The sequence below is a fragment of the Embiotoca jacksoni genome, unplaced genomic scaffold, assembly GCF_022577435.1.
Source record: "Embiotoca jacksoni isolate LCO1_2020_lvr unplaced genomic scaffold, fEmbJac1.0.p SCAF_2, whole genome shotgun sequence".
Classification (NCBI taxonomy): Eukaryota; Metazoa; Chordata; class Actinopteri; family Embiotocidae; genus Embiotoca; species Embiotoca jacksoni.
The window spans coordinates 23,529,804-23,552,366 of record NW_027185340.1 but is presented as its reverse complement, the minus strand read 5'-3'; the positions used below and the strand labels follow the sequence as shown (position 1 = coordinate 23,552,366).

Here is a 22,563-nt window from a genome sequence, read left to right as displayed (position 1 = left end):
AACGATCCAGAGTTAACACAGCTCACAGCCTTGTCACACGTTTGATATCAGAGTTATTTTGTGCGTTGGTCGTGCGATGATGTTGAATCCAAGCGTTTGTTTCTAAGTGCAGTTCCAACAGTAGCTGTGGTTGGAGAGTTTTGGGCGATGAACATATGGTGATTAATGCCGATCGGTGAAAGGCAGCTCCAGTAGTTTCCAAATGAAACCAAAGTCTGCGCCCAGGAGGATGCAAGGACTGGAAACCATCCTCAGTGGAGCGTAGACAGAGCTGATGTTCACACAGTCCATTTGGGTTAAATGGTATCAGCATCAGCCCCGACAGTCCAGTACCGGTCAGGCTCTAATGATCAGTTGATTTTTCTAACAGAAATCATTTTAGCGTGTAAGACCATCTTGTTCTGCTCAATGTAGCTGGTATCTGCATGGATATGAAATGTAAATTCCCCTCTCCTCTCCCTAACGGAGACAGAACGGGCGAGACCCGGACGTCTATTTCTGCCACTGAATCCAACAACTGCAGCAGCAGCTGCTGCACCGAGAATAAAAGGCTCAACGAGCAGCTCCGGTTTGTGGCTCTCATTCGTGGCAGCGTCCGCTTCAGCAAGGCTCATCAACGCCCAGAAACAGGAAGTCTGCAGTGGCAGTAAACATAAAAACATAACGCAGCCACCGAGATACCTGCGCTGCATTCAGACCGTAACAAGACATTCACGGTTGACTAATAAAGATAATTGCAATAAACTCCCACACACAAACCTTGATGTCAAAGGCTTCTCGTAATAGAGCTGCACACTCAGCTACAACGCAGCTATGACCACCTGCTCCCACAAAGCACACCACCCAATGGTGGTTTGAACTGACTGCAACAAAACACCCATCACCCCAGAGATTCTGTTATACAGTAGCTGATCAATCACCGACGCTGTTATCATTCATCTGTATTTTGACCTGTGCAGCCAGAATATTTTGTAAACATGAAATTTGACTAGCTGGTAGTATTTATGATCACAAATATAAAATCTGTGTGAGAGTAAAGTGACTACAGGAAATGAGTTAAGGTATAATCGGATGCCAAATAAAGACAATGAGGAGTAAGATGCATTTAAACTTGAATTGGAGATGGTTACGCCCAGCAGTGAAATAAGAAAAGTTTTAACTGTTTTTAATCCTATTTGTTGCTTCAGTGTGGATGGACAATGGGATGTGACAACAGATGTGACAGAGGACATTTTCAGGTTTGTTGGCTCTGGACACAACCTCAGTATCAAAGGAGAAAAGTCAGGCATGTCAAAGTCTCATTAGGAGACCAGAGCGTCACTAAACCTCTGAATCCTTCTCGTCATGTCTCTCCTTTGCTGGACCTTTCTCTATTTTACCGTCTCACTCTACAGTGTGACGCAGGCGTCTCTGGTGTTTTATGGGGGATCACTGTGATTGGCTGAGCATCGCATGTCTACTTAAGTAACCTGCAGAGATGCTGTGACACGGCTGCCATGCCAGATTAGGTACCCTCCATCTGAGAGAAAGAATTAGAGACATTGATGGAGGCTACTGTGCAGTGTGGCAGTTAAAGCCCCTCTGAGAAACATTCATTATGTGGAGCTCACAGCATGTTGGCATGGTCACAGACCATCATCTGAGACTCTCCACCAGTTTTAACATCACTAAAGCACATCTAACTGTCCTGAGTGTGAACACGTCCTGCGTAATATGTGTGAAGAACATTAGACACCGTGTGAGCAGTTGATTCGATCACCTTCATCGAGCCCCCCCCCCACCCCTCCCCATTTTCTACACATGCATATGTGGTTTCATAATGCTGGATAGTGATGTATAGTATTAGTGACGTATTTTGGACCAGTCACCAGACTATGTACAGAGTGAGGACTTGACGTGGGGAAAGTGGTTGTAGGGCTGAATTCATTTAAACTCATTACAAGTTAGTACAAATGTATTCAAGCTTAACTTGGAAAGTGACACCACAAATTATTTTTCTTTTTAAAAGCTACTATCTTTGCTGCAATCAATGTAAAAGCAAATTCGACCTCAAGGTGAGCAGAGTTTCATCGTCCTTTAATGACAACGAGAATACAAGAAGTCACATACCAACATTTTTTTCCAACTCGAGGATGGCATCTAGACAAGTTTGTTTCCAGCAGAAACAAACTGTGAAGCCAACACTGACATATCACGGCCTTATAAGTTGCTTTGATGAACTTGTTAGCAAATAGTTAGTTATTTCCACACTCAGCAGTTACAGAGAAACCTGATCCTTCATTTGGAGCAGTGTTTGTGTCACGACGGATGTAGCTCCGGTATTTACTCTCTTTTAGCTCCACTTTTGGTCTCCACCACCTCCTGAGGTAAATATCTGGCTCTGTTGCTGCTAAATGCTCCACAAAGCTCACCAGCTAGTCTTGAACTGTGTCTGCCTGTTGTTCAGTGGCAAATCCCATGAGTTCATAGGTTACTACAGAAGTATTGCTACTTCACTAATTCACCTAATCTAGTCTAATTAACCATGTGACATTCGGTTGCAGATGAGACATGACATGGATATGGATCCAACACTAGACATTCAAAAGATTATAGAAATTAGATCAAATGAAAATAAGTCTGAAGTTTCTTCTTTGCCTCTGTGTGAAACATGCTCTCGGCTTTTTACTATTCTGTACTAGCAGGTAAAACCTACCACTCCATCCCGTATGGTGATACTGGGGCAAAAGAGCAGAGTTTTGAAGGTCCATTTATTGCTTTCTAACTTGACCTCCTCCATATATGGACCGCAGTAAAGGAGCCTTACAGCGGACTGGCTGCGTTCTCCTCCTCTAACAAAGACCAGCGTTCCTCTCTTCAGTCTACTCAGTTCATCTAATAGTTTCTTATTACCCCAAACTCCACCATCCAAATATCTTCAATTCAATCTCTCCTCCTCTCTCGTTCTCTCTCATCCCTCCAATCCACCGCTCTCTCAGCTTGGAGCAGATATCTGATAAGATTTTGTGTGTTTAGTCTAGACGCTACTCATCAGCCTGTTCTGAATGAGCAATGCACAACACCTGTATGTTCAACTCTAGTCTGGACGACATACTGAAAGAAGAATGAAAGGTTAAGTAGATAAGAACTGGCTATTCTTGATGCCCTGCACATGCAGTGATTCATTGTCTCGGGAAAGAAACAAAATACGATCGTACTCATAGAACTACAGTTACGTCCAGTGACTACTATTAATTTACTTATTTCCTGTGCACCCATTTCATTTCATCTCCGTGTGAGAGTCGCGCATTCATTTTTCTCCCACTGAAAGTCGCGCTAATTTGTGTCTCTGCTCTGCTCTGCTGAGTCTGTGTTTCAGGAAGGGGAAGGACGAAGCCTCGCAATCACGCAGCGCAACAGACGACCCAGTCGGCCCCCCCAAGCAGAAACACTGACATGTCTTAGTAGTATCATTATATTATACTTTTGGCACCTTACTGTAAATGAAACCCAGGGTAACAAAATACAGTATGCTGCATACTATTTATCAAATAAATAAAGTGACGTCAGCATGGTGCGGAGGGGCGGTGCACCTCTTTCCGCAACAATTAGTGTCAAGGTGCCCCGGGCAGGGATTCAGTCATTAACCGCTTCAATGGAACGGCCCAAAGACAACAGCAGAAGACCATGACTGAACTGAGGAACTCCCCAGTGACGGCGTGAGCAACTGGGTGAATGAAAAGTAGGCCAGTGTGTAGAGGAGCGAGTGTGCTCGGAGGACTCGTTTAAAACCAAACAACACGCCCACACAAACGAGGGCGAGCGGACGGCCTCTCCTCAGCACCCGCCTCCAGTGTTCAACGCCGCGGGATGAACGGACGGCGGGTTTCTGTAGTCATATTCACGAGCTGCTTGACAGAACAGAGAGTGAGAAACAGACGGAGGCTTCTTACCCTCCGTGCTCAGTCCAGGACTGGAGGTGAACTGGGCCACATCCACGATCTTCACAGCAAACTGCTGCCCCCGTCTCCCTGTTGATGCATCGCCTCACCACGCTGAAGGGACCCCTGAGCAACACAGAAGAACAAAGACATTTAACACACGCTCCGTTACACAGCAACATACAGAACATTCGTAGGTGATAACTGTTTTGTAATAACTTGGTTTGAGTAACGTTGTAATTTAGATATGAAACGCTTCATCTGTGGAGCACAGTAAACATGAACTTTCCTTTTCAGACTCTATCTCAGGAAACTGCTGCCTGTTGACACCAATGTTAAAGGTGAGTGAACGAAAACAGTAAAGTTGTGAGCTGAACAGCTCCACAGAGCTGAGGGGGAGCTGCCGAGTCGGGGGATAAATCTCTGTGGGTGACCTCAAACATACACAGACTTAACGGGTCCATTATTATTGAATTTATTGGTGGTATGAGCTTTAAGGGGGGAAAGAATGCCGAAGCTGTGACCTCTGCTGCCTGTCAGGCTGCACCAATAATGCAATTAAAATCACAATCCCGATTCGTGTCCGTAAACGCTCTCATTTCTAAATGACAACAATTCTTTCATTCGGGACATCAGTTGCATCAAAACAAGCGTTCCTACTCTCTCCCTCAAACAATAACATTGGTGCGTTAGACCACGTGATGCGAAGCAGCAGAATCCGTCAGTAAGGAAAATAAGTGAGTGAGACAGAAAAAAAGAAAAGAAAACGCACAGAAAAATACTCGATCAAAGGTTGTGTTTAATAAAAGAAGAGAGACTGAACTGGATTGTTTTTATTCAGTATCAGATTCATGAAGCTGTCGCATTAGATTATTTTGGGTTTTCTTCTGTATCTGGTAAACGAGTGCACTAAACATTTATATAAGTAAAAATCTAAACGGTAAAAGAATCACGATTCAGATTTGATCCGTAAACGCCGAGCTGCTCGTCATCTCCACCTGTTTTCTGTAATCTCTACTGCCTTCTCTGAAAAAAAAAAAAAAACTAAAATGTAGGATCATACTTTTAACTTTCAGGACTAATTATGTGCATTTGAATTTTGTTTGTAATCATTCATTTGCACAACAGATGCTGGTAGAAGAATAACATAATATGATTATATTGGTGTGATCTCATAGCACAGCTTTTTGAATGATCCCTGGCTGAAACTTGGGTAGATAAAATGCTACCACCCTCCCCTCTCTCCTTCACTACAACTCCTCCTCTTCCTCCTAGATTGCTTCAAAGTAGAGATAAAATGCTGAAGACCACAGGCCGAGCACACGGAGGCAGAGCGTGGGTTACACATGTTCCCAACATGCAGCGCTGCGTGTTCAAGCATATCAGCGCGTGCAGAGAAGCCCGGGCAGCGCCGGCGTTCTCATCAGTGAGGTCGGAGAGCTGGCGCAGGGAATCGCCCCGCCCGCGGAGCGAGCGCATCGTCCCATTGGGTCGGCGGGATAAACAGAGGTCTTCCCCTGAAGGGCTGCGGGTTACAATTAACAAGCCAGCAGGTCGGGTCACAGTGCAATACAGCAGGAAGACGGCCCGTCATAAAGCTGCTGGCTGCTGCACTCGCAACACTCAGGTAAATAGGCTTGAAGTGACCCGGACACACCGGTGGGTTATGTGTCGATACATGAGAGAGTAAATGAGTGTGAGAGGTGTGTGTGTGTGTGTGTGTGTGTGTGTGTGTGTGTGTGTGTTAAATGGAGATAAATGAAGCAACAGATCTGGTTTAAGAATAGACACACACGCTAACACATAATCCCACCCTTTCTATAGCTGCTTATTCCTGGAGCCTTTCCCAGAATGCACTGGATGAAAGGGCGAGAAACGGTACGTACAGGTGAGCAGGTACATACGTGATATTTGATGTGGCAGGCACACAATAACTCCATGTTTATCAGTCAGGAAGGTATTTAAGGACATATATGATGAGTTTTAATGATGTGGATTATTAAGGAGATCATAAAGTAGCTGTGTCCTGAATGCAAGGCAGGCTGAATGTTGTTGGATATTATTTATAGTTTGATTGTGGCCTTAATTTCCAGATCCAGAGAGTGATGAGTGCAGGACGCTGACTCTTAATCAGACTGTGCAGCCAAACTGCAACATTAATGAACTTTGACCCCAAATAAAGTGCCCATCGCAATGCAATAGTGATGGGACATGATTTCAAATATTCCAAATCAATTAGTAGGAGAGTGTGTGTATGTATATGTGTGTGTGTGTGTGTGTGTGTGTGTGTGTGTGTGTGTGTGTGTGTGTGTGTGTGTGTGTGTTGGGGGGGAGTCGATTAATAAAGAGAATAGTTCCAAGTGAATGATGTTTTTGCTTGAAATGCCAATCTTTACTCCTCTACTACTTTGTAAATCTTCTTCATTAGAAGACTCGGGGAAAAATCTAAGGTGTGAGAATATAATATTGAAAAAAGTATATTGCTTTGTAACATCACGTGCTGCACTTACTCCCACGTGAAAAACAATTCACTCAGATACGAACTGCACTCTCAAAGTCTTTTCCTACGAACCTCATCCTCGAACGTTTGAGTGCCTGTTTACTGGTTTGAATCTCTTGTTCATTATTTCCATTTCATTTTTCTCTCCACTCTGAGCTCCGGGGGGCCGCACTCATTATTTAAAAAAAAAAAAACACTCATCTGTGCCTTTGTAATCAACATGTTAAACAATGGACCATTAGGATGGACTGGGTGTGTAATGTGTTGTTTTCAGTGTCATATTTAATGGTGCAGTGTGCGTTATGACACCAACAGACTTAACAAACTGGTTAAGAAGGCCGGCTCCATCATCGGCTACAAACTGGACAGTCTGGAAAAGGTGGTGGAGAGGAGGACGCTGAACAAACTATTGTCCATATTGGATCATCCTGACCACCCTCTCCACCACCTACTGCAGGGACAGAGGAGGACGTTCTCCTAAAGACTCCTCCAGCTGCTGTCACAAGGACAGATACAGGAGATCATTCCTGATACAGGAGATCATTCCTGATACAGGAGATCATTCCTGATACAGGAGATCGTTCCAGATACAGGAGATCATTCCTGATACAGGAGATCATTCCAGATACAGGAGATCATTCCAGATACAGGAGATCATTCCTGATATAGGAGATCATTCCTGATACAGGAGATCATTCCTGATACAGGAGATCATTCCTGATACAGGAGATCATTCCTGATACAGGAGATGAGATCGTTCCTGATACAGGAGATCGTTCCAGATACAGGAGATCATTCCTGATACAGGAGATCATTCCTGATACAGGAGATCATTCCTGATACAGGAGATCATTCCAGATACAGGAGATCATTCCTGATACAGGAGATCATTCCTGATACAGGAGATCATTCCAGATACAGGAGATCATTCCTGATACAGGAGATCATTCCAGATACAGGAGATCATTCCTGATACAGGAGATCATTCCAGATACAGGAGATCATTCCAGATACAGGAGATCATTCCTGATACAGGAGATCATTCCTGATACAGGTGATGTTCACCACCCTGTCGCCACTGTCTTGGTGGTGAACTGGGAAATACAACAGTTAGCTGGGGTCAACAGAGGAGCAGCTTTTAACTGACACGCACGCATATGCGCACACACACACACACACACACACACACACACACACACACACACACACACGCACACACGCGACCGACACTACCTGCATTCCACAGCAACTTACACTCAGAAGACATAGCGGCCGGCTGAGGTCTGAACACGAGCAGCGCTGCTCAGGTGTGTGTGCCGGAGTGTGTGTGTGTATGTGCCGGAGTGTGTGTGTGTGTGCCGGAGTGTGTGTGTGTGTGTGCCGGAGTGTGTGTGTGTGTGCCGGAGTGTGTGTGTGTGTGCCGGAGTGTGAGTCTCTGTGCACAAACACTGACTGGTCGAACAGATGGTGATCACGCTAAAGCTGCTTAGCGTCAGAAGGGTGAGGTAAAACGGCACTGTGCCCAAACATGTAGGGGACACACGCACACACAAGCACACACACACACACACACACACACACACACACACACACACACACACACACACACCAAATTCAAACTGAAATAAACACTTATCAGTGTTGCTGAATAAACTGTCATTTTGACCAACAGGATTGTGCAGTAGTTTATATACTGTATGCACGTATGCAGCCCTCTCTCTCTCTCTCACTCACTCACACACACACACACACACACACACACACACACACACACACACACACACACACACACACACACACACACACACACACACAGGAACATTCCTGTTTCCCCTGTTCTCCACCTCATGATCGGTATTTATTTTTACAAGCTGTTTCTGAGCGTAATTAACAAAGACACACAGACTGAGGCGGTAAATTCCACATTCACTCCCCAAGTCCATCTGTTTGTCCGTCACTTCATTCACTTACCAACTGACCAGGGATTGATCCTTCAGGCTAAACTGCTGATGTACCAATACTTATTTAAAACAAACTGTCAGCCCACTCGTCAAACTGTTCAGTGGTTACACTCTGCAGTCCCTCCAGGATTTCTCAGTTATTTTGTGATTGTCGTGATCTAAAATGCTTAATATTAGAATTTCTTTAAGCACAACCTGATGAAGGAATATATACATGTAATCACTTCCTTTAATAATAAACATGCTGCACATCACAGAGATAATTCAGTTCAAATCTTTTTTTTGTATTTATTTGTTGAACTTAGAGAACCATGATGCTCAAAGTTACAAAACAAATCATAAAGTGACGATCTGTGTCTGTAATATAGAAGAAAAGGTGCATGCTGTCACAATAAGAGCTTTAGAAGCTGTTTGATTAATAATAATTAAACACATACTGTCTGCACAAAAACAAAGTGCAGTCTCTTACAACTTGAAGTGTGCATACAATTAATTCAACACAGTCATATGTAATCACTTCCTTTGATCAACAGCATTTAATTAGATCATTTTAATGTGAAGACCACATTTCCTGCAAAGCCCATCACTTCTGTTTTTTCCGCTTGTTCCGGTTTCCTCCGGTGCAGTTAGTTTTGGTGACGAGAGGAGGCAGAGCCCTGCTCATTGTAAATGAGTTATTTTTGTTAATGAAGCAAGTTTTCTTAAGAAATACTACTTTATTCTGTAGTATCGTCAGCAGAGCTTCTATTGGCAACATGGAAACGGGAATTTTGCTAAATTGCAAGCTCCCACAGATATTATGGAGATCGTTTGAATTTGCATTAATTATTGCGAACATCACATGATTGTTTATGATACACTTTAGAAAAGAAAAGAAACACAAAAACCGATATCATCCTTCCTGCTTTGTTAAAAACCTTCTGGTCTGTGATCAACAGCAGTGTGCAAACAATACATTTATCAATTTCAGAAAGTCAGCACTTAAAAGCCAAAAGAAAAGTCGATCTGAAATTAAAGTCCAACTCCAGCAGGAATATATTAACCCTAAACTTTGTTGGAGCAGGAACACGGGGTCAACAGGAGCTCTCATTAGTAATGCGGTGGAGCTCTCCGCTCTTTCTCTATCTCCGTCCTCGCTACAGTCCACTCGCCCCACCTCGGTCCCTCCGCCCCACCTCGGTCCCTCGGTCCACTCGCCCCACCTCGGTCCACTCGCCCCACCTCGGTCCCTCCGCCCCACCTCGGTCCCTTGGTCCACTCGCCCCACCTCGGTCCACTCGCCCCACCTCGGTCCCTCCGCCCCACCTCGGTCCCTCGGTCCACTCGCCCCACCTCGGTCCCTTGGTCCACTCGCCCCACCTCGGTCCACTCGCCCCACCTCGGTCCCTCCGCCCCACCTCGGTCCCTCGGTCCACTCGCCCCACCTCGGTCCCTCCGCCTCAGTGCAGTAAATGTCAGGCCCGGCTGCAGGCGGCGGGCGGCGCTCCGCACGGCGACCATCACGAAGCCCCGGAGGAGCCGGGACAAACCGACGGGGGACAGCGGAGAGGCGACGAGACGGCAAGTCATGAAAAAAATAATAAGTAGCTTGAGGAACTAAATAAATAAAAAGGTAAGAACGTGAAAGCAAGAAAAGGTCTGAAGGAGACCAGGAGAGGCAGAAAAGGGAGAGAACAAAACACTGCCGATGAGTTTCTGATATTATTATTTCAGTGAGCACAAACATCCGAGCATCTTCACGTTTTGGTAACGTCCACCTGCAGAAAATAGCTCTCTTCAATGAATGTAATGTTATGACTTCTAATTCAATGAAGCGATTAGTCATCTGACTAATCTGACAAAATCTTGACTCAGCGAAGACATTTTAGAGATCATAAACACGCATTCTTGTTTCACTATCCGTGTGAAGGACCCTCATTGTTCAGGTTAGGGTATGTGGTCGTCGGGGAATGTGTTGTGTCAGATGGCGAACATGAACCGTGAACTAAACATAACTGTAACCCTAAAACAAGTGACCTTCAACCACACTCAGCTGTCAGGATCGATACATATTGTCCCCACAGTGACACGAGTCCTCGTGCGTAAATAAGTATTCAGGTTAAAGTCCCCAAGATATAAAAACAAACCCTCACACACAGTTATCAATATATAACAAGTATTCATTATTTTGAGGTTCTATTATTGATCGATACCATCCTAACACAACAGCAGCGTGTTAGCTCCTCTTCCCGTGTCTGCACAGGATGCATTCAAGCACTGCAGGGAGTGTAGGTCACCAGCGTTTTGGCAGCACTCCCAGTCCAATACAGAGTCAGGCATTGCTGTTTTCCTGCAATATTAAGGAAGTGTGATGACCAACACAGTTAGCAAAAGTGACTCTGCTTTCCAATTGAAAACAAACTATCTCAGTGTGTGTGTGTGTGTGTGAGTGTGTATGTGTGTGTGTGTGTGTGTGTGTGTGTGTGTGTGTGTGTGTGTACTTGACCCCAGATATCTTTATATATCAAATTCATTTTAGTTGGACGTACTTGCGCCTCCGAAGCGTGAAGTTCACTGGTGAATGCCTTTGACTGTTCGTTTCTTCCCAACAGCTCATACAACAGAGGTACTTCTCCCCGTTTTGTAACGCAAAGATGCTTTTTCACAGCGTTTGTGGTTGAGCATTGAGACAAAAGAACAAGAAGCGAACTCCACACACGAGGCTGGCGACCGCGCAGAGCAGGAAACATTACCATGTGTGAGGAGAGAGGAGGTGAAGGGAGGCAGAGAGGGAGATGATGGCGGGGGGGGGGGGGGGGGGGGGGGGGTCGGCGGTTCTGAACCGCAGACAGCTCAAGTGGCGGAACTGTGTGCGCGTACGTGAAGGAGCTATTCTGGCTGTGAAAAGGCGCTCAGCTGCACACAGCGTCAGCCATTATGGCTCTGAATAGAAGTCAGATGCAAATGGGCTGTTCTGATGATTCCTGCATTTTAGCCACCCTCACTGAAATAACAGGAAGCGGGTAAGAGTGGAGGGGAGGAGGGTTGGGGGGGAGGGGGGTAGAAGAGGAGAAACATGGACAGGAAGCGGGAGAAAAGCGACAGGGTGAGTCCCATTAGTGCAAACAGGCCTCTTTCATTCCTTTGTAACCCAGATTTATTCAGACGTTTTAAAGATGATCCATTTTGTGAGCTCCATTGAGGGAATCGATACGTTTATTACGTTTATTTCCTGAAATCAGGACTTGAGTTACTCAAACTTATTAGCTGCATGAGATACTATTGGACAGTAAATTATGACGAACGAGTTCAACAAGGTTACTCAATTATTCGTTGATCTCATTATGTCAATATGTTGTGTTTTCCTTCTGTTGTGATTTACTGTCTCGTTATTATCTCATTACCACGAACCGACTTCTTCAAGGTCACAACATGTCGCAACTCCCTCCTGGCAGGTCTACCTGTTAGCGCCATCCGACCTCTGCAGCTCATCCAGAATGCTGCAGCTCGACTTGTCTTTAACCTCCTAAATACACTCCCACTACTCTGCTCCTCCTCCTCCTCCTCTCCCTCCTCCTCCTCTGCTCCCTTCACTGGTTACCAGTAGCCGCCCGCATCTGTTTCCAAACATCGGTACTTGCGTACGGTGCTGTGAACAGATCGGGTCCAGTCTACCTCCAGGACATGGTCCAACCTTACATCCCAGCCCGCTCCCTCCGCTCTGCTTCTACCAATCGGCTTGTTGCTCCTCACTGAGCTAAACACTCTACAAAATCACGACTGTTTGCTCCTAAATGGAGGAATGAGCTCCCCAACGACATCAGGACAGCAGAAAGTCTATACAGCTTCTGCCGCAAACTAAAAACACACCTCTTCAGACTTTACCTTGAATAGTAGAACTTTAGTAGCTTAAAATGGAACTTACTGATAGAACTTTGTAGTTTGGCTTTCTTGAAGAAATTGTATTTTCTTGATTCCTGTTGTTCTGGGTTTTGTACCCTCGTGGTTGAAATGCACTTATTGTAAGTCGCTTTGGATAAAAGCGTCAGCTAAATGAAATGTAATGTAATGTAATGTAATGTAGTGAGAAATCTATTAACTATCACACACACGGCACAGTTCCAGTGTGGATTACTGTGTTCAAAGATGAAATGTCATTAATCATAACACACGTAGACGCTGCACGGTTAACTGTCTCACAGACATTTCGCCTTAAAACCATGTGCCAGTGACACTGTTGAGGTTTTATAGAATGTGCACGTTATGTTTATTGTAAAACAGAGACACATCAATTTTATATTGATATGGTCACTTCTTCAGTCGTGGCTGTCGGCTTTGATAATTGTAATAAAGACATTTTGCTGTGTTATAAATCTTCCTCATTATTTGTGTGTGTGGTCACTCCAGTATGGAAACATGCGCTACAAGTTCCCGGATGGTGTACTCAAAACTCTTCACACTCATCTGGCACCATAGCGGCTGAAAGGGAGGGACCATCGACCTAAAGTATTTGTGCTAAACAGGAGGCACGTAAACAGGTTGATTCCTGGGTAAAATAATAAAACCTGGCTGATATGTTGGCAGGTGATGCATTCAAATGTTCCGCGTCAGTGTGTGATTTGAGACAACACACGCTGTGTTTAAGTGTATTAAGGGAAGTACGTCGTTTGGAGGACAGACCATCTCTGTCTTAATTTCTCTTGACTTGAAAAAGGTTTTTCACACACGCACAGCCTGTGAGAGTTGAACAGCGTGCATCGCAGGAAGGAGGTGTTTGTGTTGCCGGGAGTTTCACTTCTGTTGGTACAACAGCTGACGCTGAGAGGATGTGGGGAAAGAGGTTCAGAGGAGAGAAAAGCCTTTGCTGCATTGCATGTCAGAGGTAACCACAGGGAATTTACTGCAGCATCAAAAAGATGGGGTGCCCTATATTGCACGCCATCTATCTGCATCCCTGTGTGTGTGTTGCTGTAGTAAAAAAGGTGATTTGCAAGCCGCACTGCTTCCCGACTTCATAGTGCATCAATCTCCCCGCGTCTCATTCCGTAAATGTCACCTGCTTTACGACGCACACAAGTCGGCAGCATCGCTCACACGCAGCTTCACCTTCACGCACATGCACGTCAGTCAGTCAGTCAGTCAGTCAGTCAGTCAGTCAGTCAGTCGGGTCATCGCAAGCCACGAAACAGGGAGTTGTACCAGGCTGCGTTCCACCGGGCCGCTCTGCTCGGCTGCAGATGACAGTCACGTTCTCTTGGTTATCGCATTAGGCCGACACGTCGAGCATGTGCGTTCATGTTGCAGTCCAGTGATCTGTTTAGTTCTCCGAGAATCAGCACACTACAAAACAACAGAGCGGTGAGTCGCCAAAGAAAGAAGACTCTGTCAGCGTGATCCTGCAAAGAGAAAACATCATGCGGAGGCTTCAGAATGATCAGTGAACGCAGCACACGATCAGACTGATGCGAGCCAAATGAACAGGACTGGGAGAGACTTAATGCATTCAGAAGGCATCAAGAAACATCAGCCTGGAGGAACCATTAAAGAGAATCGACACTAAATGAATGTCATTAACATGTTTACACCTCCTGGGGAGCCTCAGGAGAGAATGAAGTCAGAGGGATAAGTGAGGAGGAGGGGCCCCGAGAACACACATGGATCTATCCGAGGTGATGAAAACTGCAGCACTCCCAAAATGAGGTTGATTCAAAGCATGATGTCACCCATTTGGTTTTTGAACTGACGCTCTGAAGCATCGACTTCAGCATTTATGCCGTCGCCATCTTGCCATTTTGGGGCTGGAAGTGACCATATTTGGACGAGCTGGGGAGGAGCGAGTGGTAGATCTGCCTCAATCTCATTGGGAACATTAAGGACACTAAGCCCCGCCCACCTGTAGCAGAAAACTGACTGCACCACAGACCCATCAATCAAACGAGACATGCCCCTAAACATACTGCTTTTTGAGGCCTGAAATCTAATTAATGATGGGATTATTTTTAGATTCACCACCAGAAAACCAATATGTAATAGTGCCTTTAGTGAATGACACCATTATGACTTATTATGTCTAAAAAAATGGGTTGACTTTGTATTTTACGAGAGAAGTTGAATGGGAGTCTATGGAAACAGGTTTTTTGGTGCCAACCCCTAGCGGTCTTTGGTGGTATTGCAGTTTATAGCACTTTAAATTGAAGCTACATCTACTTTTATATACAGTCTATGTTTGATTCATATGCACCTGACATCTCAAGATATAAAACTGTAACATAAACCATTCAGTTATTTTTATGAGCTGAGTTTGGATAAAGAAAAGCAGCGGTGAGTATTTTACAGAACCATGTTACATAATAATATTAGAGTCAAATGCAAACTTTGCAGCCAGGTATAACGTGTGTAGTAAATACAGAGTGGGCCAGAGGACTCCATGTCAGTGTCCTCCTGTCCACATGCCTAAGTGTCCTTGAGCAAGACACTGAACCCTAAAATTGCTCCCAGTGGTGTACCATCGGTGTTGTAAGTCGCTTTGGATAAAAGCATCAGCTAAATGTAATGTAATATACTTTGGAGTGATAACAGGCTGAACTTTGTCTTGTAGGACGTTCTCTACCAAAAAAACTGGGAAAAATCCAAAGCAAACTGGGGCACTGGAAACTGCTTTTGGCCTCAATGCTGAACAACTTTCACCTTTGAGTTTATAAAGTGCAATTAAGGTTTATGATGCTCTCTTTTGGGGGGCCCCACATTAAACTGCCCAAAAGAGTTTGATATTTAAGTGTACAAGAGGATTTTCAAGCTAATGTTGGAGCTAATCTGCCTCAAACACTATCATGATGTATCCTCTCGGAACCACGAATCTCTCGTCAAAATCAAGATACCTTGTCATCAATAAAAGTGTTGCCCAAGAAGAAAATCTGACATGAAGATGGCGCTGGATGAAAAGCAAGACGGTTACTAGAAATCCTCCAAGAAATATCAATATATCCATATCACATGTCATGCTAATCTAGTTAGCACAATCATGGTTTTGGTCTGGACAACAGATTGAGAGGCCGAGGGACTGATCTCATCATCCATTCACACTGGAAAAACAAGAGCGGTGAGCTGTGGTGCAGGAGGAATTGTTAAATAGCACATAATTGACAGCTTTTAGACATCTTTGACTGGCTAAGCTGCGGTTCTTGTTTTCCTTCCTCGTGTAGAGACACATTGATTCAGCTGCTGACAGTGAAGCTTCAATCAGCCTTCACTCAACTGCAGACGGGGGCGTCCGACTCCCCCGACAACAAGATGTTACGGCGAAGTGCAAAAAACGCCGCCCGTCTGACACAAACGCAGCAGAGAACACCGACTCCGCTGGGGAGCGGGAAAAACTCACGAGTCAGCAGTTTGTGCGGTGAACACAGCAGAGACACTGCAGACATTAAGAAAACATAGAAAAAGCAAAGACAGTGGAAGAAGAAACAAATACACTGTACTGTACAGCTGTATTTATTTATTTGATTTTATTCGTTTTTGTGTATTTATTTATTGCACTTTTTTTTGGACAATAATTCTTTTTATCCATCTCATTTTATTTTTATTTAACTTTTTGTGTTTCTATGCTGCTGTGATGACTAAATTTCCCCACTGGGATTAATAAAGTCTAAATGTAATTCTACACAGACGGAGGACGGGACGACACGGGACATCGTTTTATGTCGGCCAGCTGAGCTAACTTTAAACTGAACTGCTCTGAAGGTATGAAACAGACTAATATCTATCGACCTGCATACCACACAGGCACTAGGACATAGTATTTGTCGGATTAAGCAGTGACTCTATTCTGACCACATACAGGACACAGTGGGGAGTCTCTGCACGTCTCCTGGCTCTTAATGGTTCACTCAGGACTTTGGGAGCTTTAACACTTGCACGAGGATTTCATTTCCGTTTGGGATGAATACTTGGCCGAGATCTTTTCTCAAATACCGTCTTTGAATGTGATTATCAGCAAAACTTACAGAAAGTTTTGGCGCCAGCTAAAAATTAGGACAGTGATGTTCTTTGAAGGCCTCTTTAGAGAACTTTAGTTCAGGAGTTTAAGCGCTTTATGTTAAACCGACACTGATAACCCGTCTTATAAAATGTTAGCTCCTGATCTGCTGCACCTCCCGAGGTCACCGGCTGCTTTTGTGTGTGAAAAAGAGCAAAAGACAGTAAAAAGCAACGTTTTCCGGGTTGGAAGCCAGTGAGAGATCACAGTCTTATTGCTGCACTAGTGACTCCTGCTGGTTTACAGCTTTCAAGGGAGAACGGCCACTTCAGAGCGTAACAGTCCTTTTCAATTCATCTCGCATTTATTGTCGTGATAGCTAATAAATAGCAGAAAACAAAGTACGTACTGAGGCACCGAACATGCCTGCTTCAAGTCAAGTCACGGATCCTTAAGTGTCATCTGTCTCCCTTTAGATCATGTGATCTGTGTACTTCATAGTTCCTAACAAAGGGATTAATAATCAAAGTAAAAATCCTCACAATCATTTTCCACATTCCAAAGTGATGCTTTCATACTGCTTAATATTTCAGTCACTGAACCCAAACATATACGGCTTACATGAAAAGTGGAAAATTCTCACATTTAACAGGTCAGAACCAGAAGGTTTGGACTCTTTTGCTTAAAACATTTGAAATAGTTCAAAGAATTAAAATAATAAATTATTAAAATATTAGCAGTATTTAATTAATTTCCTTGCAGTAAAACACTGGTTGGACTCACAACTCCAACCACAGTGACATAGATACTCACACGCTTTCATGCTTTCACTTATCTGTGGATATTTTATGACACTCAACCTTGTTATTGATGTTTTTCCATCGATAAACTCTACCTGGCACGATGCTCTGAACTGATACGGCACCTTTTTATCTTTGTGGTCTACAAAGCACGATACAATTTTTGCCTCCCATTCACACCCACACCCACCCACAGCCACCCACACACACACACACACACACACACACACACACACACACACACACAACACACAGTCTCTGATCATAGCAGGGCCTTCATGTGCGAGAATGTATGAGCAGCTGTCAATATCTCAATAAGTGAGTAGTGTATATTTATGTGTGTGTGTGTGTGTGTGTGTGTGTGTGTGTGTGTGTGTGTGTGTGTGTGTGTGTGTGTGTGTGTGTGTGTGTGTGTCTGTGTGTGGGTGCGTGTGTGTGCTCCTTCTATGCTGCCGATGATCACTTTAAGTGGACTCAGTGTTGCCACAAATTTAATTAAATGTCTGACATTTCCCAGCATGCACCTTGGACCTTTACTGCACAGACATAACAAAGGCAGAAAAATAGAAAAGTGAGGAGAAGAAGAAGAACTGAGGGAGAATGAGACACATGGAGGGGGACTGTGTGTGAAAGAGAAAAAAAGATAATCAAATGTTTTCAATCCGCAAAACCAGCCGGGAAAAGGCGAGAGAAAAATAAATCCAACAAATTGCACCAACACATCCACACCTTCCTCTAACGTCTCACACTCCTGCCTTCTCATCAGCGGTCCTCCGAGCACCGTCCTGCCTCTGCATCCATGCCGTCATCTCTCCCTCCTCTCTCTGGCAGCACTTATGTAAGGAAGCAGAGCTAGGCGGCTTATTTACGCTCCCATGAGGATTAGGCAGAAGCCTGGCCATGCCAGCACCTGCAATGCTCACTGACGCTCCACAAATACACATGCAGACGGCACTGCTGCACAGCTGACAGCCCCCCACCACCACCACCCCCCTCTCCCCCCCACAGAGGAGCTGGTCAGACTGCGAGATACACTTTGATGTCCTCGTGCAGCCATCGTGGCCCACTGGGCTCAAGACAGATAAACTGCGTCTGAGACGAGAGGCCGACTCGCACATACATCAAAAGATCACTTTCATATTTCATTTCATTCTCGGTGTGTGAGGTCTGAGGATAACTGTTGACAGGACAAAGAGGTGCAGGTGAATCACGTCCAGATCATTGTTGTGTTAATGCTCTGCTACGGAGCAGCACAGTTCTGAATATTCCTGACAGCAGTGCAGAGCCGGGTATTGTTAAAAAAACGTGACTTTCGTTCCGGTTCCTGAAAGATACTTTTTCTAAAACCAATTACATGAAAACTCATCCATCCATTATCTTTATCCTCTTTGTCCTGTACCAGATCACAAGGGATGCCGGAGCCTGTGTGAGCTGACTTTGGGTGAAGGCCGGTGCACACTGGACATCCATCATGGACCCAACGCAGAGAGACAGACAACTGTTTACACTCACACTCACACCAAACTCACAAAATCCATTTAGAAGATCTTCGCATGTCTGTTTTCATGACGTTCAGAGGGGCAGAGCAGGAGACGGGTTATTTTCAGTAACTAAAGGTGTGAATCTAACCGATTGTTGCCATCATCCCTTCTGTGTTTTCTGTAAACCAAACACCTCTGAACCTCGATCCCGATCGGCTCGGCTTCACTGAGAGGAAGAAGGACTGCTGCTGTGTTTTAGTGATAAACACAAGGCTGAAACTAGAGTCCAGGGTCACGTATAATAAACAGTATTTCCACTTTCCCTAAAACATCTGCCCTCAAAAAAATGTCTTTCTACAAATTAAAAAAACATTGTAATCATAAATATGTGATACTTTCCAAACAGAATATCATAAACACAAAAGCAAATAATTACAAAATAAAAACGAGAACGGTTGCCAGCAGAAAAGGTGGCAGAGCTGTTTAAAGTGACTGACAGCTGATCCAGAAACTTCAAATGAGAGGAGCGGGTGTCTCGTTCCTCTGGAAGCGTTTCCTCTGTCCTACCGTCGTCAGGTTTTCAGTGGGAGGGACTAAGATGCGACGGAGGGAAACACGGATGTGATGACAGGAACTGGGACAGTATCAGGAAGATCCGCTGCATCAAACCTGGAACTCCCAACGCTGCAGCACCAAATGACACGACGCGACACACTGTGCACAGGCCGACGTGAAAAAACACTTGTGTGTGAAAGAGCTGATTATATTCTCAGCGTAAGAAGAAAAAAAAAACACGAGAGAAACAAAATACGGTGAGTCAGAATGGGTTTCCTGGAGAGCACGCATCCTCTGCAGCCTTTAAAACAGTTAATTCATCAGGTCCTTTTCAACTCGGTTACGTGCCAACGTTTCATTAACACTCCTGTTAATTAACTTAGAACTCATTCTATTGCTGAACGGGAGTTTTGCCGTATCAGCTGCAGCTACTGTTTGATGTAAGACTTGCGCATGTGTGTGTGCGTGCGTGCGTGCGTGCGCGTGTGCGTGTGTGTGTGTGTGTGTGTGTGCGTGCGTGCGCTGGGGAGGGTCGTCTGAGGATCTTCTCCATTTGTACTAAAGGTCGGAAGTTAACAGAACCAAGAAATGCATGAAAGATCATTTAAATCATTTAAAACTGTTCTGGCATCTCTGAGAATACGTTGTTATTGTTGAACTGAGCAACAGAAAAACAAATCGCCTGCTCTGAATACCAACCGTGGTCAGAAACCTCCAGCTGCTACGATGCAGTGCAGCTCACGCTGAATGTCTAATCAGACTTGGTTGGCACGGTGTCGGTGCTCTACGGCCTCCGGGGGCTTCACTCTGCATCAGCCGTGTAGCGCGAGAGCAGCTTTTAAAGCTGTGATGTCACCGTCATCAGTGGCTGCCAATCAAAGTTCATCCTCATTAATCCCCGAGTCCTTGGGTGGATTCAGATGGAGGAGTATATGAAGGCTCCTGGCTCTGATGTGTTAATGTGGGATCACAGAGAATGGCAGATAAAATGAAGGAAAAGAAGGAGGGGCGGGGGGGTCGGGGAGAGGGGGGGGGGGCGGTCTGAATAGATCTGAATTCTGTCTGAGTCATCACACAAACACACTGAAGGCTCAGGAGAGGAACGGCTCCTCTGTCGGGATCACCACATGTAAGTGATGAATGATTTCATTAAATTAAATTAATCACCATATGAGTGTTTCCCGTATGATTGTCAACAGGACCCCACCCCCACCCCTCGAACAATCAAAAACCGGAACGTACTCGTAGAACAGCAGTTACGACCAGTAACTACTATTTATATATCTACTTCCTGTGCACCCGTTTCATTCAGCTCCGTGCGAGAGCCTCTTTTCCTGTCACTAATGTCACTAATGTCACCAGTGTCACTAAAGATCGCGCTAATGTGTCTGTTTCCTTGCTCTTCTGCGTGTTTGATGACGGTGCAGCAGCAGGAGGACAGTGAGCGTTACCAGAGTCCCAGTAAAAAAGAAAAAGAAAAAAAAGGGCAATAAAAGACCCAAAATTAAGCTATCAATGGACAAACCTTGACATTTTAAGTGCTAAAAATCAGACCAGAATATCAGTGTTGTTAAAATGCACCCGACCTGTATCTAGTGGAAGTGGTCAAGACGTTAAGGTTAGAAGATCTATCAGTTAAACCCAGAGATGCACAAGCACAGCAGCGAACCCCTGCAGTCAGCTCAAATTATTGCAATTAGGTCATTATGAAATAACTGACAGGCCTGCTTCTGATTTTCCTCTCATACCCCCCCCCCTCCTCCCGCCCCCACACACACACTAAGGAAGTTTTGGCGTCGACTTTGACTCCACTGCTGATTACTAGAGCTACAAAACACGCCGAGAAACAGAGGAGGAGTCACAGAGTGAAGCAGAAAGGACCGAAGATTTCAGCAGGAAAAAGTCGGCGCTCTCTTTTGGTCCCACTTTGTGGTCGCTGAGATATAAACTCCACCCCGGCACCTTGACTGAGCACCAAGCTGGCTGGAAAAACAAACAGCAGTAACTCTGGTGATGTTGAACCGCAGCCTTTTTGCCGAGCGTGTCCTAATCCGGTCCCGGCTGCCGCCCACTGTGGCCGAGGCTGGGCCGGGCCGGGCCGGGCCAGGCCTGGGAACGGGGCCAAGGCAGCAGCGAATGCACACAATTAGGACCAAGCAGGGGCCCACAGAGCCCCATCAAAAACAAAGTGTGCTCCAAGGGAGGGTGCACATGAGGACACAGTGGACCGGCACACAGTACCTGCTCCCTGACCCAGAGAAGAAGGAGCAGAGGAAGGGAGGGGGAGCGGGGGGGAGGGGGGTGATCAGTTGTGACAGGAAGTCCCACTCTGGTCTCTGAGCACAGATTCCCCCTTTAGCCTCCCTTTCAACCTCCACATGCACCCCTCTGCTCTACCAGCCAGTCTCATGTGTGTGTGTGTGTGTGGGGGGGGGGGGGGGGGGACCATGGAGACGAACATAATATATCCCAAAGACACTAACGTACCGCTTGGAGTCAAGAAGTTGCAGGCGGCGTCCACACGGAGGAACGGTGAGCTCAGAAGACTCAATGAGATACAAACAAGGGATTTTAAATTAAAAAATGAAAACAGACTCGGTGGACTCAGGAGGTGGGCGTGAAAGTAAAGCTGGATTTAAACTACAATTATTATTTTCCCACGCTGATTCATCCGTCAGCACCTGGTTTGAAATTCTTCAAATTTACATCAACACCTCCTCGCTCATTAAAAAAATCCAGAACATTTCTCATTAACCGTTAAACAAGTACAAAACAGACTTCCACATGGGACTAGAGATGGGATTTGATATCGGCTGGGAACTTAACGATTGTTCACCGCCCTCAAACACCGCCACACCAACACAATAGAGCCCGGACGATATATCAGCCGATAATGTCCGATCACAGATACATGGGTACAAATGTGTGCACACAACACACCACGGCACAGAACGAGAACGAGAACGAGAGTCTCGCTCACGCTGGAGACTGTGTCTGATTGGACGTACGCTCTGAGCTTCGTCTTCGAGATGAGAGCCGTTCTCTGCACATCCGACGTCCAACGGGATCTTTTGTCCACTAACGGCATAAAAATGTGAAGACAATTCACCAGTGTTAAACATTTTATACAGAGAAGCTCAAACATTCAAGAAAAGTAACTAACTAACACTTTTCTGAGTGGAGGAAACAGTAAATAACATCCATTCCTCTCAGAGGCGGAGGTGATGTCCAGAGGGAACCTTTTTGTTCTATAAAAACAGTTGGAAATACATGTTTCTCTCAGACAAACGGATTAATGGACTAAACCATCCAGAGCGACGACACCTGATTCTGTGGGATTTAAAATGACCCCGGTTCTGATGAATGTTCTGCTCTGTTGCTGATTGATTCTT

At 45.1% G+C, this 22,563-nt stretch overlaps 1 protein-coding gene across 1 annotated transcript in view; it reads right to left on the bottom strand.

The window, feature by feature from the left end:
• Positions 1–22,563, bottom strand: part of caska (calcium/calmodulin-dependent serine protein kinase a) — a 140,277-nt gene that overhangs the window by 87,019 nt on the left and 30,695 nt on the right. The window contains 2 exon segments of the mRNA XM_069155115.1: positions 3,933–4,002; positions 4,004–4,046. Of these exon segments, the coding sequence (XP_069011216.1) occupies positions 3,933–4,002; positions 4,004–4,046 (113 nt within the window).